General features: G+C 45.4%; 1 protein-coding gene across 4 annotated transcripts in view; it reads left to right on the top strand.

Moving 5' to 3' along the window:
- The window catches only part of ITGA10 (integrin subunit alpha 10), a 174,722-nt gene that overhangs the window by 113,904 nt on the left and 34,693 nt on the right, over nucleotides 1-26,125 (top strand). For 3 of the 4 annotated variants that reach the window (XM_068252233.1, XM_068252235.1, XM_068252236.1), the window contains 8 exons: nucleotides 2,665-2,831; nucleotides 11,759-11,901; nucleotides 15,990-16,100; nucleotides 16,442-16,527; nucleotides 19,557-19,698; nucleotides 20,931-21,023; nucleotides 22,389-22,465; nucleotides 23,570-23,659. In XM_068252233.1, the coding sequence (XP_068108334.1) occupies nucleotides 2,665-2,831; nucleotides 11,759-11,901; nucleotides 15,990-16,100; nucleotides 16,442-16,527; nucleotides 19,557-19,698; nucleotides 20,931-21,023; nucleotides 22,389-22,465; nucleotides 23,570-23,659 (909 nt within the window). The remainder of the gene's footprint in view (nucleotides 1-2,664; nucleotides 2,832-11,758; nucleotides 11,902-15,989; nucleotides 16,101-16,441; nucleotides 16,528-19,556; nucleotides 19,699-20,930; nucleotides 21,024-22,388; nucleotides 22,466-23,569; nucleotides 23,660-26,125) is intronic. The other variant, XM_068252234.1, reaches the window with a different exon arrangement.

Genomic DNA, 26,125 nt, shown 5'->3' with positions numbered 1-26,125 from the left:
AATTTGGGGGTACTAGTCTACTTTAGGGGACCCAGCAGGAAACCTCATAGGGAGCAGTCACAGCACCCTCTACAGCTCGAAGCATTGTGATTGGGCAAATGGTGTGGGCGTTGTTTACTACAACATATTAGACACCTAGCAGATCGAGAGGATGCCGTCCACCCAATCACGTTAGTGGAATTTCCTTATGAGGTTTCCTGCTGGGTCCCCTATTTTGAGTAAACTGAAGATTGTCAAGATCAAGATAATTATTGCAGATTCATGGGGTGGATAAGGTGGGGAATGAGATGCTAAAGGCTGATACACATGCTAGATTAAAGTCAGCTGAGACGGCCAATAACGACCACCTGATGATCATGATCATAATTTCGCACAGAAATTCTCAATTAAGATGTGAAGACTTAATTTGAAATTTTGGGAAAAATCATAATTAATTTTGTTTTTAAATGTAATCAGAAACTGTAATTTCGCAATTTCACACAATGTTTGCATCATTTTGAGCCAACTTTTAGCGGTTAACAGCAAAACCCCCATACATGCTTTTGTCATCACAGTTGCTATGCATTATTGTGAAAAAAGTAGGCAGTACAAATCTGACAGAACTGACAGGTTTTGGGCCAGTCCATCTCCTCATGTGGGATTCTCCGGGTTTTCTTTGTTGTCAACAGCATTTCCTGAACAGCAGTTGTAAAGTCTAGCTGACAAAATAGTGCGCAAGTGATTAGGGAGGCCGGCTGGTATCTTACTATTTTGGCAGTTAAACTGCTGTTCAGGAAACGCTATTGAAAAGAAAACCTTGAGAATCCCCCATGAGGAGATAGACTGGACTTTTTTCACGATAGTGGTCCTTTAAAGGACTTCCAATGCAAAATAGCGAATCTATTTTTTAGTGACCTGGTGCTTCTTCCACTTGAAACAAAAAGAAAAACCGAGAGCCCAATATAGTGCAGTAAGTCTAACAATTGTTGGCGAAATAATTAACAGATGTGGATATACTCACAAACACGGGTTACCACATAGGCAACCACTTGAAATGCAGGTGGGGAGCATTAGAACCTGACCCCACTCAGGTTTAAGAAGTCGCTCTCTGTAGATAGAAAGAAGGGGACAGTCCCCTCCACCCAAGGTGGACTATATACTGTGCAAATTTGGACAGAGGCGCCAGGCAGGTTAAAATGATCTAAAAACAACTAAAAAGGAGGAGTACAGGTGGACTTACCTGTACTCCTCCTTTTTAGTTGTTTTTAGGTGCTTCTTCCAGCCCCTCGCAGCCGTCTCAGTCCCTCGCCGCAGCCCCGGTCCTTCTCTGTGTCCCCGCTGGCCGGCCGCAATGATCGCGACTCGTGCCCGCGCGTCCAGGTCCTCTGGCGCATACTGCGCCTGTGCAGTAGTTGTATGCAGGCGCAATACGCACCAGATTACATGGATGCGTGTTCACAGGCGCAAAAGAGCCGACCCCGCCGGCAGGTTGCCAATATTAGCGGGGACACCGAGGAGGACCGAGGCTGCGACGAGGGACTGAGACGGCTGTGAGGGGCTGGAAGAAGCCCAAGGTGAGTAAAAAATAGATTAGCTATTTTGCATTGGAAGTCCTAAGGAGACGAGTGGGAACAGGTTAAAAAGAAAAAAAAATTCAAAGACCTTGTAGTTTTTGATTTTAAAAATGCAAAGTAAAATTTGCAGTAAAAAAATAATTTAAAAAAATCTGTTTCCTTTTTTTTAAAATTCATTTTCTCAAAAACTACAAAGCCTTTTTGAATTTTTTTTTTAAAAGTTGTTCCCTCTCGTCTCCTTAACATGTGTAGCAATTTTGGTGACAATGGCATGTATAAGTCGTACGAGAGGTAATGGCGCCGGAGACTTGGGCGCAGGATACAGCCGGTATATGGCTGAGCCTGCTGCCGCACAAGTCCGGGCCGTGTTAATTACTATTCCCCCTCCAGGCTGCCATGGATAGTGGGGGAATGAAATAATTCGGCTTATTGTTTTAAAAGCAACTTCAGCTTGTCTTCTGATGGCGCTGAATTTACTCCCTGTGTCTGCTATAGCCGTAGTTCCTATTACGGCCTATGATGGCGCCGGCTGCGCCCAAGTCTCCTGTGCTGCTGCGCCCAAGTCTCCAGCGCTGGATTTAGCGTGTTCGTGTATAAGGGCTTTGCTATTGACCGCTAGTCGGCATAAAAATTACACAAAAATTATGAATGGATTACACGAAATCAATTGAATGTCCAAATCTTAATTACCTATAGCCGCAATTGGGAAAATGGTACACACTATTTTGCGTAATCGTAATTAGCAGATAACAATCATTACTAGCCGTGTGTACAGGCACCTCTGACTGCCGCACTGCCAACGATCTGCCAGGCGGATTATTTCGGCTGAGTGACAGCTGACTGATAGGTTTGTGCTTCTCGCGCGTGCTGATTCCTCAGGGGTGGGGCCCCCAAATGTATTGCCGATGCACCAAGTTATGCTATGTGCCCGTCCCCCCCCCCCCCACACACACACACACACACACACATTCTACTGCCTAGTCCCCCTAAATAGATGATTACATTTGAAAAGTTTGAACAGGAGTTTAGGAAGTTTTTACTTGTTGGCTCCTCAGGGGTGGGGCTACACAATACTGTTTTTGAATGTGTATTTGATGTGTCTCTGCTGCAGGTCTCGGAACATCGTACGGGTGAATGCTTCCCTGCAGGTGACCCCCTCCTCTATCAACATGCTACAGAAAAACTGCCTCCGACAGGGCAAAGAATCTGTTTGCCTCACCATCAACATCTGTTTCTCCGTCACCTCCAAGTCACCCGGAAAATGGGACGGTCGCTTCAGTCAGTAATTTTATATATTATTTGTTTTTGCATTAATAATAGAAAATGGTTATATAATCAAGAAAGGATTCTCCTGCCAGCAATGCTCTCTCTTCAGAGCCCTCTTTCCTCAATGAGTTATTCTATCTAAAGCAGGCTGCTCCAGGGCTACCACCAGCCAGGAGCTGCTACTTCCTGCTGTAACTAAGCTCCGCCCCCAAGGAGTTCCTCTATTCTCTGGACAGGCGACAAAATCGGTATCTCTTCTATCTTTTGCCCTATCATTTTCATTTTTAGTTGATAATATCTAGACGTTTTGAATCAGGATGATAGCATTTATTGGCTGTATCATCCTGATTCAAAACGTCTTGCTTTTACTGATGGCTAACACGGTACAATACCCTGCTGCTACTACTATGATTGATAATGTCTCTAACGTGTCACCAATCATTTGATATCGCTGGTTGTGAAAAGCTTTCTAGCCCTAAAAGTGAGCATACTTCAAACGATTTTGCGGGCCAATCGTCTTTCCAATTTGATCATTTTAATTGGAGGAAAATCTGTGCTTAAACATGTTCGCGCGATCAACAGGATTGATCAAGCATGCTGAAAATTCTCGGTCTCAAGTGCTTGATCAGGTGCTGATGGACCCTCAGCCAGTGATTCCCCTCCCCGCCCCCCCCCCCCCCCCCTCTCAAGTTTCAAATGTTCTTTCCCTCCCCTGTGCCCAAGTGCAGTTTTTTAAAAGCTTACGGCCGGAACGATTCCTTGCCTCCTTCACTGTCTTGGCCATGTCCTCCATAACCACGATAAACTTAGAAGTTAGAAATTTGGCCAATCAGTTTCTGACATTGTCAGATCTGACAAGATTAGCTGCATGCTTGTTTCTCAGTTATTCAGACACTACTGCAGCCAAATAGATCAGCAGTACTGCCAGGTAACGGGTATTGTTTAAAAAGGAAGTAACTATGGCAGCCTCCATATTCTTCTCACTTCAGTTGTCCTTTAAGCGCATTCATGTAAAAGTAGACTAAAACTCTAAATATGTTGTATTTCCAGCCTGACTTGTGGTGTGCATGGATGCCAGCAATGTACAGTACATTTTCCACCCTTATTATGTGGTTTTTCATACTGCTTACTGTATATGACTAATGCTATGTCATTTCCACTCCCAGGATAAGGGCTGCTTTGTAATGTGCAGAGGAAACTGCCCCCTATACCCTTCTCACCCCAATGGACTATATATCCCAGCCCCCTATACTGTCCCTTCTATCCTCCACACCCTTATGGACTGTATACCCCAACCCCCTATACCCTTCCCTATAATCCTACAACCACCCCCTCCCATGCTAATGTTTTGCTTTGGCAATGCTAAATGTATTTGGTCCTGTGGCTGCCAATAAAGCATTTTTGTATTTGGAATGTCGCCCTCTACTGGCAGCTTGTTGTATGACTATTTTATTACTGTCTGCATATTTCATTACTTTCCCACTTGGGGGGATCAGTTGACAGATCAGCGGCGTGGGAAAGGCTGTGTACATGTGGCATATATATAAACTGTAGTATTAAACAGCGATCATTCACATCTTTGATGACTGTAATGATTTTAACATACTACCTGGTCAGATGTTACATGAAACATCTGCTTATATGTTGTACAATACAATACTTGGCCTCAATTCTGGTAGCTATGTGAGGTAATTTTTTTTTTTTTTGTAGGTAAAATACCTCATGAGGCATTTTCCCCTTTTTTTTAGCAATTCTGAAAGATTTTTCTCCATTTCCAAACATGAGGTAAAACATGAGGTATTTCAGCAGTAAGAATGCAGTATATAAATAATAGTCTTGTCTTCCATAGGTTAGGATAGTCTTTGGAAAAAAAAATGTTGTGAGGGGGAAAGGTGTATTTGATTATGTAGCAACCCATGGAAAGTATATTTATAGGCATCCCTTACAAAAAAAAAATTCCAGTAAATATTTGGAGTTTTATTTTTACTGTTCTTTTCTATTACACAGCCTGAATAGGAATGACACTAAAACAGCAATAGGAACTCCACTAAAAACTGCAAAATGCATACAAATTGACTTTACCTCCAGGTACAGGCAGGTCTTAAACTGATCGGTAAATTATGTGCTATCATGCTCCCTAATTTCCATGAGAATAGCTGTAAATTACCTCATGAATTACCGTACCTCATAATTTACCTCATGAGGAAAAACATGACTAAAACCTACCAGAATTGCTAAATGTCATTTCCTCATGAGGTAAATTACCTCACACGAGGTTATTTGTTTGATAACCCTACCAGAATTGAGGCTAATGTCTGGAAATGACTTCTTTGTAACCATTTCTCTGCATGTTTAGGTATATTGTAACAACGGTACAGACTTGGCTCACATAGTTGTTTTGATGCTGTGTTGTGTTTTTTGATTGTATGCAAAATAGAGAAGTCTATTGTTTTCAGTCAGTAAAGGTACTCATACATTGCTCGATTTTTCCATCATGCGATAAAACGATCGTCTTTATTGGGCAATCAACAAGAGTGGTTGATCGAAAGTCGATTGACTTGTGGCCCACACACTGCAAGTGAGATCCTGGCTATCCTCCTTGCTCTGAAAGCAAAAATAGATTCTGTGTTTATTGAAATCCTGTGAGCATTAGCCGATTCCTTTACAGTCGACCAATATTTTCCATCCTGCACGATCGAGTAAATTGGTCGATTCAGCCAGATATCTGCCAATTTTTGTCGATCAAGCATAATTGATTCTTCCCCAATCCGATAAAATAATCTAATTGAATGATCGATCGAGGAAAATCGAGTAACCCTCAATCTCACCAAGTACCTTAAACTTTTGTGCGTTTTCCAGGTATGGGAGTTTAAAGGACAACTGAAGTGAGAAGAATATGAAGGCTGCCATATTTATTTCCTGTTAAACAATACTAGTTGCCTGGCAGCCCTGCTGATCTATTTGGCTGCAATAGTGTCTGAGTCACACCAGAAACAAGCATTCAGATAATCTTGTCAGATCTGACAATAATGTCAGAAACACCATATCTGCTGCATGCTTGTTCCAGGTCTATGGCTAAAAGTATTAGAGGCAGAGGATCAGCAGGATAGCCAGGCAACTGGTATTGCTTAAAGAGACACTGAAGCGAAAAAAAAATTATGATATTATGATTTGTATGTGTAGTACAGCTAAGAAATAAAACATTAAGATCAGATACATCAGTCTAATTGTTTCCAGTACAGGAAGAGTTGAGAAACTCCAGTTGTTATCTCTATGCAAACAAGCCATTAAGCTCTCCGACTAAAGGTGGCCATACACTGGCCCGATTTGCGGCAGTTTCGACAGCAGATTCGATCACTGGGATCGAATCTGCTGCCAATCGTTCGCGCAACACGCACCCGCCGATCCGATTTCCTCCCGAAATCGGATCGGTCCGTCGATCGCGCCGTGCGGGAAATTACCCTCGATCGCCCGCGGGTAGGGAGCGCGTCGCTAGCGGCGGCCGATCCGATCAGGTATACATTACCTGAGGCTGGCTCCCGGGCATCCCGTCCGTCACTGCTCCCGTCATGGCACCTCTGGCATCCTCGTATAACTTCCGCTGTCATGCCAGTGACAGCGGAAGTACAACTAGAGGGCGCTCTATTTGAACTTCCGCTGTCACTGGTGTGATAGCTTAAGTTCTATGCGGATGCCGGAGCCGGAGGTGCCACATGACGGGGACATCACGCCCGGGAGCCAGCCTCAGGTAATGTATACCGGCGGGGGGAGCGGCGGCAGCACCACCACAACAGATTGTGATCGGTTTCAGGCTGAAATCGATTCACAATCTGTTTGCAGGAAAGGCAGCCATACGATCCCTCTCTGATCAGATTCGATCAGATAGGGATCTGTCAGCTGGTCGATCTGATGGCACATCGACCAGTGTATGGCTGCCTTAAGTTAGTCGTGGAGAGGGCTGTTATCTGACTTTTATTATCTCAACTGTTCCTGGACTATTTACTTTTCCTCTGACAGAGGAGAGGCCATTACTTCACAGACTGCTCTGAAAGACTCATTTTGAATGCTGAGTGTTGTGTAATCTGCACATATTATAGAATGATGCAATGTTAGAAAAAACACTATATACCTGAAAATAAAAGTATGAGAATATTTTCTTTGCTGCCAATCTTATAGTAATTATTCATAGTACACAACCAATTCACTATATCATATTTTTTTTTCACTTCAGTGTCTCTTTAAAAGGAAATAAATATGGCAGCCTCCATATCCCTCTCGCTACAGTTGTCCTTTAACCTCCCTGGCAGCCAAGCTGAGCTCAGGCTAGCCGCTGGAGGCTCAATGCAAGTCAATGGAGGGCAGCGGGAGCTTTTACTCACCTCCTGGGGGATCCAGACGTCGGTAGCCATTCTCCTTCCTGTCCTTGGAGGCTCTGAAACACTCTGGTGAGATCACCGTCAGTGATCTCCCTACATAGTTACAGTGCCACCTGGAGGACGGAGGGAAAATAGCAGCACTGGAGCCCAGGGAGGTGAGTGAGTGTTGGGGCTGCTGCTGGCTTTTTGGCAGCATGATTGTTTCCTGATTTTAAGGGTCTGAAATGTTTAGAAAAGACCTTAAAATCTGGAAATAATTATAGCGCCTGGGAGGTTAAAGTGAAGCAGAGATGAAGCACCCTCATGTATTTTACCATATATATCAGTGGGAACATTAGAGAAAACACCTACCTTGCTCTCTGTTTCATTCTTCACTGCTAAATCTGCCTGTTATCAGCCCTGATAAGAATCCCCGACTGAGCATTCAGTCTAGCTTTCACCTGAATGATTATAGCTGAGTCAGTCTTCTGTGATGTCTTTTCAAGCCCAAGTCTGCCACCTTGTGGCTCTGCTTTCCTGCTATTTGTCCTCGAAGCACCAAAGCAAAGCCACAAGGGAGCAGACTTGGGCTTGAAAAGGCATCACAGAAGACTGACTTAGCTATAATCATTCAGGTGAAAGCTAGACTGAATGCTCAGTCGGGGATTCTTATCAGGGCTGATAACAGGCAGATTTAGCAGAGAAGAATGAAACAGAGAGCAGATTAGGTGTTTACTGTCATGTTCCCATTGATATCTATATATATAATAGACTAAGTGCCTCAACCTTCGAGCAAGAAGAAGAAGTACTTTGCATGAGAAAATTTATGCGTGCTCAAACACCAAGTTTAAGGCCTCTCTTCCACGGACTGTTGAGCTGTGTGCTCAGCAAGCAGTTACCAGGCAGCAGTAAGCAGTTACCAGGCAGCAACAAGCAGTTACCAGGCAGCAACAAGCAGTTACCAGACAGCAGCGAGCAGTTATCATGCAGCAACAAGCAGTTACCAGGCAGCAGCGAGCAGATACCAGGCAGCAGCAAGCAGTTACCAGGCAGCAGCAAGCAGTTACCAGGCAGCAGCAAGCAGTTACCAGGCAGCAGCAAGCAGTTACCAGGCAGCAGCAAGCAGTTACCAGGCAGCAGCAAGTAGTTACCAGGCAGCAGCAAGCAGTTACCAGGCAGCAGCAAGCAGTTACCAGGCAGCAGCAAGCAGTTACCAGGCAGCAGCAAGCTGTTACCAGGCAGCAGCGAGCAGTTACCAGGCAGCAGTGAGCAGTTATCATGCAGCAGCAAACTGTTACCAGGCAGCAGCAAGCAGTTACCAGGCAGCAGTGAGCAGATACCAGGCAGCAGCAAGCTGTTACCAGGCAGCAGTAAGCAGTTGTAAGAGTTTGAGAGGCATTTTACTGCCTATCAACTGTCCGTGGAAAAGAGGCCTACCCTAGCAAGTCTGGCTTTGCAAATCTGGCCTAATTGGCTATTTATGAGGCAATGCTCATGCAAATTTGCTTTTGCATGCCAAACTAGGCAGAATCAAAAAACCAATACCGCAAAGCGGTCGCCCTGCTACATGCCAGTGATGAGCGAAAATGCAAAAATTTATCTCGACAAATTTTTACCGAATTTTCACCTAATTTCGTTTTGACAGGCAAATTTTCCATCTAATTTTTTTGCGTTAATTTTCGCCTAATGCCAGTCATTTTCGCGTTACTTGCGTATTATTGTGGACATTTTCCGCATAAGGGCATTAGCGACCGCATTCAGAGAAGTTTCTTGCGCATTATTGCGGACATTTTTCCGTATAAAAGTCCGCATAAACTGAATTTCCATGCATATTATTGTGGACATTTTTCCGCATAAGGGCATAAGCATCCACATACAATGAATTTTCGATGCTGGTCAAAAATGCAAATATTTCTGAAGATTTTCGTGAAAATTCGACAAAAACGAAAACGGGATTTTTGATGCGAAAATGACTTAGGCGAAAATTCGCAAGCAACACTGCTACATGCTACATTAGCACTATCTAGGAGCGCCACAGGGAGGATTCCCAATGCCCCCTTTTTATACACTCGGGAGGACAGCGGGGTCCCAGGCTCTCTCGCTGCCTGGGAACCACAGCGGCACCCCGGAGGGGGAGGCTAGGTGGCACAGGCGAACCCCCCCCCACAAGCGTGGCCAGCGCCGGGGAGAGCTGTCCGCACCCACCTCCCAATATTAAAAACAGGCACTTACCTTCATGTCCATTGCGTTCTGCTACATGCGCATTAACTTGGGGGCACCACATGAGAAAGGAGTGAAGCATGGGTTACCCCGAGCTTTAGAGCTCAGGGCTGGCTCACATACAACACTCCGGGGGGGGGGGGAGACAGGCGCAGACAACTCACTCCAGGGTTCACACCACCGGAGCAAGCCATCCACCACCTGCCTCCAAAGGATACAAACAGCGGGGGATGCCGCTGTGGTTCCCAGGCAGTGAGAGAGCCTGGGACCCCGTGGTTCCCCCTGGTTGTATAAAAAGTGGGTATTGGGAAGCCTTCCCGTGGCGCTCCTGGATAGTGCTAATGTAGCAGTGTTGCTTGCGAATTTTCGCCTAAGTCTTTTTCACATCGAAAATCCCGTTTTTTGTTTTTGGCGAATTTTCACGAAAATCTTCAGAAATATTTGCATTTTCGACCAACATCGAAAATTCATTGTATAGTTTTTTGACCCTGCATAGTTTGGCATGCGAAAGCAAATGCATATTTGCATGAGCATTGCCTCATGAATAGCCAATTAGGCCAGATTTGGAAAGCCAGACTTGCTAGGGTTAAACTTGGTGTTTGAGCACGCATACATTTTCTAATGGAAAGCCTAAGGGCTCGTTTCCACTATTGCGGTGCAGAATCGCCTGGATTCCACCGCTGTTGAAATTCCATGAAATAGCATGCGGATGCGAATTTTTGCGCGTTTTTTGCCGCGAATTCGCATGCGAATTCGCATAGGTGAGGGTATATGCGAAATTAACCATGTCACTGCCTGTCTGAATTACATTGGTACCTATGCGAATTCGCATGCGAATTCGCATGAAAATTCGCATACCATAGCCGCATGCGAATTTCCTATTAAATACATTAGCGGCGATTCGCATGCATTCCACTCGCAGGCGAATTCGTTGGCTCTTTTGTGCGTTTTTTTACCGCTGAAAAAAACGCACCTCAACAACGCTACAGTGGAAACAGGCCCATCCACTTGCATTACATGTGCGAATCTGCATGCGTTGGACGCATGCAGATTCGCGATAGTGGAAACGAGCCCTAAAGGTGGGTACACACTTCAGATAAATGTCTTTGGAAAATGAAAGATCACAGACCAATTTTACCCCCTTCCATGTAGTATGAGAGCCATACCTACACAGTCTATTCTATTGAGCTGAACTCCCCATCAGATAAAATTTGATGCTGCACACACAGATGCTGTACACATGCAACAGATCAGTATCTGCAAAAGATCTGGTCCTGCAAAAAAATCAGTTTCTGCAAAATGCATTCATAGTCTATGATATCTGCAGATCTCATGCTGGGCATACACGGTATGTTTTCTACCATGTAATCGAGCCGCTGATGGCTCGATTGATAATTTCTGAAGTGTCCGATACCCCGACGGATTGATTCTGCGCTCGATACCGGCGGGGAGGACAAAAGAAGAAACGAGTGGAAAATAAGAAAGCGCTCGCGGCTCGATTACACAGTAGAAAACCTACCATGTATGCCCAGCATAATACACACCTTGTTTGACGGACATTCATCTGGAGATCAGACAATCATCTGCAGATCCAAAAATCCATCCTGGTTGATCTGATCTGCAGATGATTCTCCGTTAAACAAGGTGTGTATGAGATCTGCAGATATAGACTATGGGCTTGATTCACAAAAGAGTGCTAATTGTTAGCATGGCCGTTTTTGTGCAAATTTTCGCATTGCGGGCAATCGCAAATTTTCGCATGAAACGATAACGTTTTTGAGCGCAAACGCTAATTTTCGTGCGAAATCGATATCGTTTTCGCACAAAAATTCGCGTTTGCACGCTAAAACGTTATCATTTCGCGCAAAAATCCGCGATCGCGCGCAATGCGAAAATTCGTGCGAAAACGGCCGTGCTAACAGTTAGCACTCTTTTGTGAATCAAGCCCTATGAATGCATTTTGCAGGAACAGATCTTTTGCAGATACTGATCTGTTGCATGTGTGCAGCATCTTTGTGTGCAGCATCTTGCAAAAAATTTTATCTGATGGGGAGTTCAGCTCAACAGAATAGACTGTGTAGAGTACGGCTCTCATACTACATGGAAGGGGGTAACATTGGTCTGTGATCTTTCATTTTCCAAAGACTTTTATCTGATGTGTGTACCCACCTTTATTCTTCTTGCTTCAAGGTTGAGGCACGTACTCTATTAGATAGATAGAAGATGCGGCGTATGCTACGACGCGGGTCGGCTAGTATATGGTAAAATACATGAGGGTGCTTCGTCTCTGGCTCCCTTTAAGGGGACCTGTCTTCATATGTGAATTGTGAGGATCTCCGTGAATAACGCTTATCACCCCTGCAGGTCTCCATTACAACCTGTCCCTGGACGAGAAGCGGAGCACACCTCGGGCCGTGTTTGACAAGAATTTCCAGAAGCTGGTGAATAAGCGCGTTCGGATCTCCACGGGGGTCGTCCTGTGCATGAACGTGAGCTTCCATGTCATCGTAAGTAGCGGTGGGAGATTGATGATGGGGAGGGGGAGGAGAGGTGGTTAATTAGCTGCTGGTATCTGAACATTCCCCTATAGCTTCCCATTAATGATCCTATTTCCCAAAGCAATAGTTCCGTCCCACCAAGGGAGGGAAAATGATTAACAGTCCAATCGGACTAAAAGAATCATTCTGGGAGACCAGGTATATTTTGTACTGGCTTTGGAACTCTCAGTAAATTACAATTCCACAGAGATCACATGACAGGACTTAAAGTGAACCAGAGACAAAGCAGCCTCATGTATTTTACCATATATATCAATGGGAACATTAGAGAAAACACCTACTCTGCTCTTTGTTTCATTTTTCACTGCTCAGTCTTCTTTGTTATCAGCTCTGATAAAATCTCCGACTGAGCATTCAGTCTAGCTGTGCCCCGTAATGATTGTAGCTGAGTCAGTCTTCTGTGATGTCTTTTCAAGCCCAAGCCTGCCCCCTTGTGGCTCTGTTTTCCTGCTAGGAGGATACATAGCAGGAAAGCAGAGCCACAAGGGGGCAGGCTTGGGCAGACTCAGCTATAATGATTCCTGAGCAAAGCCAGACTGAATGCTCAGTCAGAGATTTTATCAGAGATGGTAATAAGAAGACTGAGCAGTGAAAAATGAAACAAAAAGCAGAGTATGTGTTTACTGTCATGTTCCCATTGATATACCGTATATACTCGCAAGCAAGCCGACCCGCATGTAAGCCGACCCCCCCACTTTTACCCCAAAAAACAGGAAAAAATGATTGACCCTCATATAAGCCGGGGGTAGGAAATGCTGGCCGCTTGATCCCCCCAGTGTGTCCCAGTATAGCTAGTATAGTGCCCAGTATGGGTAGGTAGTGCCTCAGTATAGCTAGTATAGTGCCCAGTACAGCTAGTATAGTGCCCAGTATAGGTAGGTAGTGCTCAGTATAGCTAGTAAAATGCCCCAGTATAGCTAGTATCGTGCTCAGTATAGCTAGTATAGTGCTCAGTATAGCTAGTATAGTGCTCAGTATAGCTAGTATAGTGCTCAGTATAGCTAGTATAGTGCTCAGTATAGCTAGTATAGTGCTCAGTATAGGTAGTATAGTGCTCAGTATAGCTAGTATAGTGCTCAGTATAGCTAGTATAGTGCTCAGTATAGCTAGTATAGTGCTCAGTATAGCTAGTGAAGTGCCCCAGTTTAGCTAGTATAGTGCCCAGTATAGCTAGTATAGTGCTCAGTATGGGTAGGTAGTGCCTCAGTATAGCTAGTATAGTGCCCAGTACAGCTAGTATAGTGCCCAGTATAGGTAGGTAGTGCTCAGTATAGCTAGTAAAATGCCCCAGTATAGCTAGTATCGTGCTCAGTATAGCTAGTATAGTGCTCAGTATAGCTAGTATAGTGCTCAGTATAGCTAGTATAGTGCTCAGTATAGCTAGTATAGTGCTCAGTATAGCTAGTATAGTGCTCAGTATAGCTAGTATAGTGCTCAGTATAGCTAGTATAGTGCTCAGTATAGCTAGTATAGTGCTCAGTATAGGTAGTATAGTGCTCAGTATAGCTAGTATAGTGCTCAGTATAGCTAGTATAGTGCTCAGTATAGCTAGTATAGTGCTCAGTATAGCTAGTATAGTGCTCAGTATAGCTAGTATAGTGCTCAGTATAGGTAGTATAGTGCTCAGTATAGGTAGTATAGTGCTCAGTATAGCTAGTATAGTGCTCAGTATAGCTAGTATAGTGCTCAGTATAGCTAGTATAGTGCTCAGTATAGCTAGTGAAGTGCCCCAGTTTAGCTAGTATAGTGCCCAGTATAGCTAGTATAGTGCTCAGTATGGGTAGGTAGTGCCTCAGTATAGCTAGTATAGTGCCCAGTACAGCTAGTATAGTGCCCAGTATAGGTAGGTAGTGCTCAGTATAGCTAGTAAAATGCCCCAGTATAGCTAGTATCGTGCTCAGTATAGCTAGTATAGTGCTCAGTATAGCTAGTATAGTGCTCAGTATAGCTAGTATAGTGCTCAGTATAGCTAGTATAGTGCTCAGTATAGCTAGTATAGTGCTCAGTATAGGTAGTATAGTGCTCAGTATAGCTAGTATAGTGCTCAGTATAGCTAGTATAGTGCTCAGTATAGCTAGTATAGTGCTCAGTATAGCTAGTGAAGTGCCCCAGTTTAGCTAGTATAGTGCCCAGTATAGCTAGTATAGTGCTCAGTATGGGTAGGTAGTGCCTCAGTATAGCTAGTATAGTGCCCAGTACAGCTAGTATAGTGCCCAGTATAGGTAGGTAGTGCTCAGTATAGCTAGTAAAATGCCCCAGTATAGCTAGTATCGTGCTCAGTATAGCTAGTATAGTGCTCAGTATAGCTAGTATAGTGCTCAGTATAGCTAGTATAGTGCTCAGTATAGCTAGTATAGTGCTCAGTATAGCTAGTATAGTGCCCAGTATAGCCAGTATAGTGCTCAGTATAGCTAGTATAGTGCTCAGTATAGCTAGTATAGTGCTCAGTATAGGTAGTATAGTGCTCAGTATAGCTAGTATAGTGCTCAGTATAGCTAGTATAGTGCTCAGTATAGCTAGTATAGTGCTCAGTATAGCTAGTATAGTGCTCAGTATAGCTAGTGAAGTGCCCCAGTTTAGCTAGTATAGTGCCCAGTATAGCTAGTATAGTGCTCAGTATGGGTAGGTAGTGCCTCAGTATAGCTAGTATAGTGCCCAGTACAGCTAGTATAGTGCCCAGTATAGGTAGGTAGTGCTCAGTATAGCTAGTAAAATGCCCCAGTATAGGTAGTATCGTGCTCAGTATAGCTAGTATAGTGCTCAGTATAGGTAGTGAAGTGCCCCAGTTTAGCTAGTATAGTGCCCAGTATAGCTAGTATAGTGCTCAGTATAGCCAGTATAGTGCCCCATTATAGCTAGTATAGTGCCCCATGTATAGCCAGTATAGTGCCCAGTATAGCTAGTATAGTGCTCAGTATAGCCAGTATAGTGCCCCATTATAGCTAGTATAGTGCCCCAGTATAGCTAGTATAGTGCCCCATGTATAGCCAGTATAGTGCCCCATTATAGCTAGTATAGTGCCCCATGTATAGCTAGTATAGTGCTCAGTATAGCCAGTATAGTGCCCCATTATAGCTAGTATAGTGCCCCAGTATAGCTAGTATAGTGCCCCATTATAGCTAGTATAGTGCCCCATTATAGCTAGTATAGTGCCCCATTATAGCTAGTATAGTGCCCCATTATAGCTAGTATAGTGCCCCATTATAGCTTGTATAGTGCCCCATGTATAGCTAGTATAGTGCCCAATATAGCTAGCATAGTGCCCCAGTATAGCTAGTATAGTGCCCAATATAGCTAGCATAGTGCCCCAGTATAGCTAGCATAGTGCCCCAGTATAGCTAGCATAGTGCCCCAGTATGGGTAGGTGGGTGGGTAGGTAGTTAGTGCCCCCCTCCCCACTCCCCCCGCGGCCGCCGCTGCTATTACCTTAGGCGGCGCCGCTTCCTCTATCCCCGTCCTCCTCCGGTAACTAATTCACAGCAGCGCGCCGCTCGCTGCTGTGATGACAGAGGAAACCATAGAGAGCGGCTTCCTGTAGTGGCGATGCCGTTACTATGGGAACCGCTCTCTATGGTTTCCTCCGTCATCACAGCAGCGAGCGGCGCGCTGCTGTGAATTAGTTACCTGAGGAGGACGGGGATAGAGGAAGCGGCGCCGCCTAAGGTAATAGCAGCAGCGGCCGCGGGGGGAGCGGGGAGGGGCAGCACCTACCCACCCACCTACCCACCCATGACTCGCAAGCAAGCCGACCCCCCAACTTTTGGCCCACTTTTGGGGGGTCAAAAATTCGGCTTGCTTGCGAGTATATACGGTATATGGTAAAATACATGAGGGTGCTTCGTTTCTGGTTCTTTTTAAGATGTCGCCACCTTTGATAAATGTCAGAATGTAAATCGGGGAGAGGAAAGATTTTACGTTGCGTAAAAACACTGACTAAATTATTTATAAATAAATATTGTAAACAATAAGCATTTGCATTTAATTTATTTTCACTACAATTCCTCTTTAATCAGCCTGCTGTGTCCCCTCTTCTTCAGGACACCGCGGACTATCTGAAGCCAGTTGGAGTCCATCTGCGGTTTAACTTGAGCGACTCAGAATCCAGCCCGGTGTTGGATGACAGGTGCCCCACATTGGTGAGGAAGCTGGTAAGTATTATAGCGACCTCATGTGGTCATAGAGAAAACCGCCTCTCCTTGGCAAATATTCCAAACTCTCTTACCAAGTCCTGGAAACACCTCCAGCCGTCACTATGGCAACCAGAGATCGATTAAAGGGAACCTTAACCCAATTAAAAAAAGGAGTTTCACTTACATGGGGCTTCTACCAGCCCCCTGCAGCCATCCTGTGCCCTTGACGTCACTCCCGGATCCTGTGGGTCCCCGCCACTAGCTAGTTTTGTTTTTGCCGACTTGGAGTCGGCAGGCCGCCACGCGTATCATTGCATGCGTTAGTAAGTCATTCATTGGTGTTTGGTGTTTGTCATCAGGTCCCGTTCTTCAAGGACTGCGGGGAGGACGATGAGTGCATCACGGACCTGTCTCTCCAGGCCCACATGGACATCGCCGGCTCCCGGTAAGACCATCGATCCTCCATTTATTCAGGAGCTGGTGATTATCATGGGATGTTACAAAGACTGACAGGATTTCAGAATACTTGTAGAAAGTGGAGCAGAGATGTTCAGTAGGATGTAAATAATTCTGGCTTGCATGCAAATTGAATGCAAACTATAGGCAGCTTGGAAATTGGCCAATTGAATCCACTATCTTCTGATTTTGATTGTACCAGTTCCAAGCTGCATAGAGATTGCAATAAATATGCATGCAAGTTGTAATTATTTGCATCTCGGTGACCCTCGCTAATGAATGAGGAGAATGTTGAAAGTATCAATAGGATTATTCCCTAAACGGCAGTATAGTAAAACAACCACAAGATGTCACTGTCTGTAGAATGATGTGAAGATCTCTATGGTATTGTTATTTCCTGTATTCTCTCTTTGTTCCTCTCTGTTCTAAATAAGTTACATTTTATTGATGGTAGTGTATGATATATCTCTGCATGTTTTTATCAGTAAAGAGTTCTAACATGTTTTCCTGGGTGCCTATCTGCATGTAATAATAATAATCTGAACATTTGTATAGCGCTTTTCTCCTGTCGGACTCAAAGCGCTGAAGAGCTGCAGCCACTGGGACGCGCTCAAGAGGCCACCCTGCAGTGTTAGGGAGTCTTGCCTTGTACTTCTTACTGAATAGGTACTGACCCTAGCCAGGATTCGAACCCTGGATCTCCCATGTCAAAGGCGGTGCCCTTATCCAGTACACTAACCAGCCACCACTCTGCTCAGAGAAAAGGTCATCTCAATTCTTAAAGGCTACCATATCCGAAATGAGATGAAGAAACGGAGGGAGAAGGCCTATACTGTCAGCTGTCATGATGCCCACTCTCCCCCGTTCTCCTATCTGCCCCACATCCTACCTAAAAGCCCCCCTGCAGCCACTTCTGGGTCGCCAGAGTCGGGCTTTACTGCGCTCATCTTACAGCGTGCACATGGCCGGGAATACACTGCGCATGACGTAATCAAGACATTATACACATGCGCAGAGCGCTCCTGACCACGGACAAGCGATGTAGGACACGCGCAGCCCTGCCAGTGCCTGCGCAGTACAGCCCGACTCCAGTGACCCGGAAGAGGCTGCCGGGGGGGCTTTTAGGTAAGATAGGAGGGTAGAAAGGAGAATGGGGGGGAGCGGTGGGCATCAGGATACACTTATAGATTTGCAGCAGATTCATCCATCAGATAGATTTCTGTCAGATGCCTAATCTGCCAGGAATCTATCTGATGTGTGTCACACACTAGGAGCAGATTTCCAATAGATTTCAGAAAAATGTATCTAAATGCATTATTGGACCATTAGATCCAATGCAACTCTATGGGAGGCCAGGTTTATTTTTTACTGGCGTTGGAACTCTCAGTAAGGGCCTGTTCACACTACAAGAGCTTTTTTAACGCTAGAGATTTTAAAAGATCTTGCTAATGCAACGCTATAGGGGATTTTTACAAAATCACATCGCTCCAGTGTGAACACACACACATAGGATAACATTAGCAGGAGCTTTTAAAATCACAAAGCGCTCAGAAAAGCTCTTGTAGTGTGAACGAGCCCTAAATGGACATTCCGCAGAGATCACCTGACAGGACTACCACCTGTGATAAACTTTACAATGTAAATCAGGGCGAGGAAACATTTTACAATAGGCAAACACTGGCTTAATAATTTCTCAATGAGCATTGTAAAAAAAATAAGCAATTTTATTTAATCCTTTTTTAATATTCCTGGTTTCAGCCTCAGAAACCCTTCCTATATCCGTATATTGGTATGTGGCGCCGCCCTTCCAGTGATGTCTAGCCTAAGCTATGATGTCACTCAGCCTTCTCCTCCCAGTGCACTCTGGGAGACCAGTTGTTGTTTCTGCTCACTTAAAGGGGAACTGAAGTAAGAGGTATACGGAGGCTGCCATATTTATTTCCTTTTAATCAATACCAGTTGCCTGGCAGCCCTGCTGATCCTCTGCCTCTAATACTATTAGCCATAGCCCCTGAACAAGCATGCAGCAGATCAGGTGTTTCAGACTTTAAAGTCAGATCTGACAAGACTAGCTGCATGCTTGTTTCTGGTGTTATTCAGATACTACTGCAGAGAAATAGACCAGCAGGGCTGCCAGGCAACTGGTATTGATTAAAAGGAAATAAATATGGCAGCCTCCGTATACCTCTTACTTCAGTTCTCCTTTAAGAACACACAGTAAACCTGCATTCCACGGAGCCGCACCTGGCAGGTCTAAAGATGTCCCCAAAATCCATAGGAGAAAAAGAAAGTCTGGCACTATAGTTTTATTACAGCAGATTAAGATGCAAAAACTTGTACAAAACGTTGCTGTGCAAAAAAGGCAAATGTGCAATACAAATGGACATGCATGAAAGAATCATATATCAAAAATAGATCCAATTGCTGTACCTGGGTGGTGGGAGGTGGCAGCTGTGGGCGCCGCTGGTGCACACCCCACCTCAGAAGAAGCTTAGCGTTTAGCCTAGCGAAACGGTCGTAAGGCCGTGCACCAGCGGCGCCCACAGCTGCCACCTCCCACCACCCAGGTACAGCAATTGGATCTATTTTTGATATATGATTCTTTCATGCATGTCCATTTGTATTGCACATTTGCCTTTTTGCACAGCAACGTTTTGTACAAGTTTTTGCATCTTAATCTGCTGTAATAAAACTATAGTGCCAGACTTTCTTTTTCTCCTATGGACTTCGTTGCAATGTTTGCTTTAGTCTTGAGCACATAGTTCTTTAACATGGATGGTGAAGCACAGAGCATTTTTTAACCCAGTGAACCCCGAGTGCCTGCCTGTTCTCCCTATATCTAAAGATGTCCCCACTTGTGATGAATGTCAGAATGTAAATCAGGGAGAAGAAAGATCTTACAATGGGCAAACACTGACTAAATAATCTATAAATTAATATTGTAAAATGTAAGTAGTTTTAATCATTAATTTCCGTTCAGTAAATTTGCGGGATAAGATGCGTTTTTGTGTCCGGCAGGGAGAAACCGCACGTCGTCCGCAGGGAGCGCAGGAAGGTGTCGGTGGAGGTGCAGCTGGAGAACCGCAGGGAGAACGCCTACAATGCCAGCCTGCGAGTCTGGTTCTCCAGGAACCTCCTCTTCTCCAGCGTCTCCAGCAAGGTGACCCCCGTACTGCTTCCTCCAGACCCTCCAACCAATAACCCTCATCTGTACTGACCAGGGCCCCCTACCACCCACCTTCCTCAACCAATAACCCTCATCTGTACTAACCAGGGCCCCTACCCCCCACCCCCTCCAACCAATAACCGTCATCTGACCAGGGCCCCCCACCCCCTCCAACCAATAACTCTCATCTGCACTGACCAGGGTCTCCTACCCCCACCCCCTCCAACCAATAACCCTCATTTGAGCAGGGCCCCCTACACCCCCCCCCCACCCCCTCCAACCTATAACCCTCATCTGAGCAAGGCCCCCTACCTCCCACCCCCTCCAACCAATAACCCTCATCTGCAATGACTCCCCCTACCCCCCACCCCCTCCAAATAAATGTTGTGAAAAAAAATAGCTTGTAGTTTTGCGTTTTCACATTTTTCCTGAAAATGCAAAAAAAATGATATTTTTACTATGTAAATGTGAACAATTTATATTTTTAAGTCGAAAAGCAGGAAAAGAATATTTTTACCACTACCATTTTTCCACAAAAACAACGTTTTTACTGCGAAAATATAACATAAACATAAACCGTTAAACGCGAAAACCCTGAAAAGGAACATATTTTCAATGGAAAGTTCTCTTGAAAATCGAATGAAACATTGTTTTTCCAATAATTCATGCGAAAAGAATATTGGCATTTTTGCTCATCCCTGCCCTGCTCCACCACCAGACCTCCCAGGTGGTCTCCCACTGACTGCTCCCGTGGCCCCTGGCCCCGCATGTTTGTAGCTGAGCCTGAGCTGCCTTGTAACAACTCACCTGTCCCAGCGGCTGCTCAGTTCCGATCTCCGCCTTCAGCCATGCTGCCTGCGCCTTCTCCATCCGTGATATGTGTTAATAACATGAACTGGCCAAACACAGGCAGCGTGGCTGAAGACTGAGATCGGGATGGAGCAGCCCCCGGGACAGGTGAGTTATTAAAAGGCAGCTCAGGGTAAGCTACAAACATGCGGGGCCACGGGAGCAGTCAGTGGGAGACCACATGGGGTTCCAGTGGCGCGGGGGCCCCTGGAGTGGTCGGGTCCCTGGGGCAATTACCCCTTTGGTTCAATGGAAGCGTGTCTGAATTTGCTCTTAAAGCTCACCTGTCCTTAGTTGTGTTTCCACCTTGTTTGCGTGTGGCAGCGCAGCTCTATGACTCACAGCCGGTGATAATTGTGTGCTTTGTTTTGGGACAGGGGGAAGCGCAGAGCAAGGTGGAATGCACGGCTCTGTCGTCCAATACCCGATCCTGCAGCATCAGCTATCCGGTCCTGCGCGCTCTGGCCAAGGTGAGATATCGGGACACAGATGCCAGTATCCTGCCCGGGAGAGACCAAACATCACTCTGCCACATGGTTCTTCCATGGGTTATTCTTAGGGATGGTTACAGTGGACCTGAACTCTTCCACAGGACAGAAGGAAAACAGAGAGAAATGTTCCCTGTATGTATTTAGAGAGTTTAGCCTGTATAATTCCCCCTTATCTGTGACTAATCGCAAGTTGTAATTTGATCTCTCAGCTGTATCAGCTGGCTGCCTCGGCAGAGGAACAAAGATATGTTTTTCTTTAAAGGTTATTATGCTGTTGCTTATCTTTTAGAGCAGAGAGGAAGTTCTGAGTTCAGGTCCGCTTTAATGACATGCTAATCACCCCAAGCTGGTGCAAATTTATGCTATTTTATGCAAATGTACACCGCTTGGAATTGGACTGATGAAACGCAGCAACTGTTGGTCCTTGTTTTAAAGTTTATATGGAACATTACAAAAAAAACAACAAAAAGAAAATGTTACTTAAAGAGAAACCGTAACCAAGAATTGAACGTCATCCCAATCAGTAGCTGATAACAGAGCCGGGACAAGGTCCTCCAGCACCCAAGGCTGAGACACCAAAGTGCGTCCCTCCCACCCGAGCCGTCACACACTGATTGCTATTAGACTAAGAGGGCCACAGGGCCCACAACCTTCCCAACACCTTCATATCTAGTTATCTGGCTTACAGTCACTGCCATGTATCCCCTTTTCTTATTTCTTTCTGCTTCATACACAATTAGGAATGACAGCTGAATGAATTGTGCGCCCCCTCCTACACTGCACCCTGAGGCTGGAGCCTCTCTCGCCTCCGCCCCGCCCTGCGCCCTCTCCTACACTGCGCCCTGAGGCTGGAGCCTCTCCAGCTTATGCCTCGGCCCGGCCCTGGCTGATAACCCCTTTCCCATGAGAAATCTTTTTCTTTTCACAAACGGATCCTCACGGGGCTCTGTATGGCTGATATTGTGGTGAAACCCCTCCCACAGTGTGATGTCAGGACCATGGTCCAGACAGTTTCCTGTTTGTGAACATCATTGCATTGTGGGGAAATAGCTGTTTACAGCTGTTTCCAACTGCCAAAAAAGCAAGCAGCATCTTCTTCCACTGACATCACCTGCCAGCAGTAAATATGTCACCATGTGATAAATGTCAGAATGTAAATCAGGGAGAGGAAAGATTTTACAATGGGCAAACACTGACTAAATCATTTATACATAATTATTGTAAAAATGAAGCACTTTATTACATTATTTTCACTGGAGTTCCGCTTTTAAAAAAATCAGATTAAAATATAAGACAATACGTATGGATTCATTGAACCTTTTTTTATGGCTTTGCCTCCCGCAGGTTCATTTTGTGTTGGAATTCGAGTACAGCTGCTCCACCCTGGTGAATCGTGTGCAGATAAAGCTGTCCGCCAGCAGGTGAGTGTGCGGCCACCTTTACTAACGCCCGGCAAAAGGGGCCATAAAGTGTAGTGGCAGGCAAGATTTTATTAGAAAGGCAGAAGCCCAAACTTCTCTCCCTTTTCCATCATCACCCACATGAGGCAGCAGCCTGTCTCTTCCTGCTCAGCTCAGATCACTTCACTCTATCCACCTCCTCCCTCTGCTAACTCTTTGTGGCCAGTACTGCAGTTTAACAAGTAGCTCCCTTTTCCTGCCCAGTGTATAAAAAAGCAGTTAACCCTTCCCATGACCTCAGAAGTGACTTTATGAGAGAGTTAACTAAATAAAAGAGCAGTGAGAAAATAATCTCTAATTGCAGGTAGAGTGATGAGGGGTACACATGGCGTTCATAAACACAATGGAGGGGGTGTGGCTAGGGTTCAGTTCATTATGGCACACAATATCCCAGCATGCAATGGGGATCCCCCTACTTGTCTTCCCTCTTCTCTCCTCCTAGAACAGTACATGCCGCTCTGTCGCACTTAGTGTAGAATATGGACCATCTCAAGCCAAATGTCTATCTCAAGCTGTATCAGACTGTCAGACAAAAATGAGGAACAATAGTTTTGGCTGCCTATAATTTAATTTTATTTTACAGTCAATGCAGGGCCAGCTCTAGAATTTTTTTGCTAACTTGTGAGGATGCACCGCCCCCCACCCCACCCGATTTGGAATGATCGCGCAGCACCCAACAATTTGCTTTGCTTCATTTTATGTTCTCACATGACATGCTGCAGCTCAACACAATAGCACGCTGGCTGGCTGTGAGTCTGAGTCTTGTTCTCTTCCTACTGTGTACATGCTGTTAGTGTAAACACAGTGCAAAAACGCTGCCCCTGTAATCTCTGCCGCCTGATGCAAATGTTTCACCTTGCCTCATGAGAGAACCGCCCCTGGGTCAATGGTCTAATATTTTTATTTAACTGTCAATACAGAGTCCCTGTTTTTATTCAGTAGCAGCTATGTTAGGAAACGGTTGCACCTCCTGCAAAGTACAATGGCTGTTTACATGGGAACTCGGGAGGCTTTGGAATCTTTAACTTGCTGAAAAATGAAGCTGCGTTCTTTACCCCTCTGCAGTGACAATATAGAGATGAACGACACTCTACATGACAACAACGTCCAGCTCATGGCCAACGTCCGCTACGAACCAGAGCTCTTCATCCTCAGGTGAGAATTTCTGTGGGGAGGGGCCTTATTTGTGTTTCTACTGTTTCAGACAGCGCCCCCTGCTGCTTATAACTGCTCTTACAGCCTGTCTAAAGGAGAACGCATAGAACAAATTTTCACAGCCATTTCAATAGGCTGTTTCTAGCCTGTGAGAAATTTTAGATGAAAAATATTTGCCCTTGTGGGCATAGATAATCCTGCCACTGATGAGATACAGAGACTCTCTACTAAAGGGTTAATCACAATGACACTAATGGTAATTGCTCAGTTAACCACTTGCAATGTATTATCTTAGCAATGACTTTAAAGAGAAACTTTAACCCAGGATTAGACTTCATCTCGATCAGTAGCCGATACCCCAATCCCACCAGAAATATTTACCTTTTCTCCAATAGATCATCAGGATGGTCTGTGTAGCTGATATTGTGGTGAAACCCCTCCCACAGTGTGATGTCATTGCCATGGCCCTGACAGTTTCCTTTCTGTGAACCTTGTTGTATTGTGAGAAATAACATCTTATTTCCAAGCAGAATCTCCCTCTGTGGCATTATATATCACATTTTAGCCTATCACATTGTATGGGATGTTTATAGATAAGGGCAGTTGGTGCTGTCTGTTTTTCTCTTGTATTGACAGCTGTAAAGATGATGACCGGCAGGCTTACTGTGGATCAAAAAATATGAATGGATTACACGGCGAATATCAATCATTTCTTTATCTCTCTTATATTTTTTATTTTCTCACTTTTCAATGTATTGATTTTTTTTCCATGGTACTACTATCTTTTGGTAAAGCTCCTCCTCAAAACCCCACTAGCAGTTTGGGTCACATGATCCTCGCCTGTCAGGTGTGTGGGCGGTCACTCATGCAGAGCAGAGCTCAGTCAGCACACTGCAGAAGCTGCTCAGGTCAGACATAGGCCTCCTCTACAGCAGTGATCTGCAATCTTGGCTCTCCAGCTGTAAAGAAACTACAAGTCCCACAATGCATTGCGGGAGTCTGACAGCCACAGTCATGATTCATAAAGGCAAATGCATTGTGGGACTTGTATTTCTGTAACAGCCGGAGAGCCAAGTTTGCAGATCACTGCTCTACAGAAAGTAAAAGTACAGAAAGTACAGGTATTAGGGGCACATTATCAGGTGGGTTCTCTTCTGAAAATACCACCAGACTTTCCAACACCTCCTTCACAAAGCTCATTTGACACTGGAGGGCGGGGTTCTGCCTGCACAAAGCTCATTTGACACTGGAGGGCGGGGTTCTGCCTGCACAAAGCTCATTTGACACTGGAGGGCGGGGTTCAGCCTTTACAAAGCTCATTTGACACTGTAGGGCAGGGTTCTGCCTTCACAAAGCTCTTTTAACACTGTAGGGCGGGGTTCTGTCTTCACAAAGCTCATTTGACACTGGAGGGTGGGGTTCAGACTTCACAAAGCTCATTTGACACTGGAGGGTGGGGTTCTGCCTTCACAAAGCTCATTTGACACTGGAGGGCGGGGTTCTGCCTGCACAATGCTCATTTAAAACTGGAGGGCGTGGTTCTGCCTTCACAAAGCTCATTTGACACAGGGGGGCGGGGTTTTGCCTTCACAAAGCTTATTTGACACTGGAGGGTGGGGTTCAGCCTTCACAAAGCTCATTTGACACTGTAGGGCGGGGTTCTGCTTTCACAAAGCTCATTTGACACTGTAGGGCGGGGTTCTGCCTTCACAAAGCTCATTTGACACTGGAGGGTGGGGTTCTGCCTGCACAATGCTCATTTGACACTGGAGGGTGGGGTTCTGCCTTCACAAAGCTCATTTGACCCTGGAGGGCGGGGTTCTGCATTCACAAAGCTCATTTGACACTGAAGGGCGGGGTTCTTCCTTCACAAAGCTTATTTGACACTGGAGGGCGGGGTTCTGCCTTCACAAAGCTTATTTGATACTGGAGGGTGGGGTTCTGCCTTCACAAAGCTCATTTGACACTGGAGGGTGTGGTTCTGCCTTCACAAAGCTCATTTGACACTGTAGGTCGGGGTTCTGCCTTCACAAAGCTCATTTGACACTGGAGGGCGGGGTTCTGCCTTCACAAAGCTTATTTGACACTGGAGGGCGGGGTTCTGCCTTCACAAAGCTAATTTGACACTGGAGGGTGTGGTTCTGCCTTCACAAAGCTCATTTGACACCTGAGGGCATGGCTCTGCCTTCACAAAGCTCATTTGACACTGGGGGGCGGGGTTCTGCCTTCACAAAGCTCATTTGACACCTGAGGGCATGGTTCTGCCTTCACAAAGCTCATTTGACACTGGGGGGCGGGGTTCTGCCTTCACAAAGCTCATTTGACCCTGGAGGGCGGGGTTCTGCCTTCACAAAGCTCATTTGACACTGAAGGGTGGGGTTCTTCCTTCACAAAGCTTATTTGACACTGTAGGGCGGGATTCTGCCTTCACAAAGCTCATTTGACACAGGAGGGCGGGCTTCTGCC

Source organism: Hyperolius riggenbachi, chromosome 9 (genome assembly GCF_040937935.1).
Source record: "Hyperolius riggenbachi isolate aHypRig1 chromosome 9, aHypRig1.pri, whole genome shotgun sequence".
NCBI lineage: Eukaryota > Metazoa > Chordata > Amphibia > Anura > Hyperoliidae > Hyperolius > Hyperolius riggenbachi.
The sequence above is the reverse complement of the archived record's forward strand: the minus strand, read 5'-3'. Positions and strand labels throughout refer to the sequence as shown.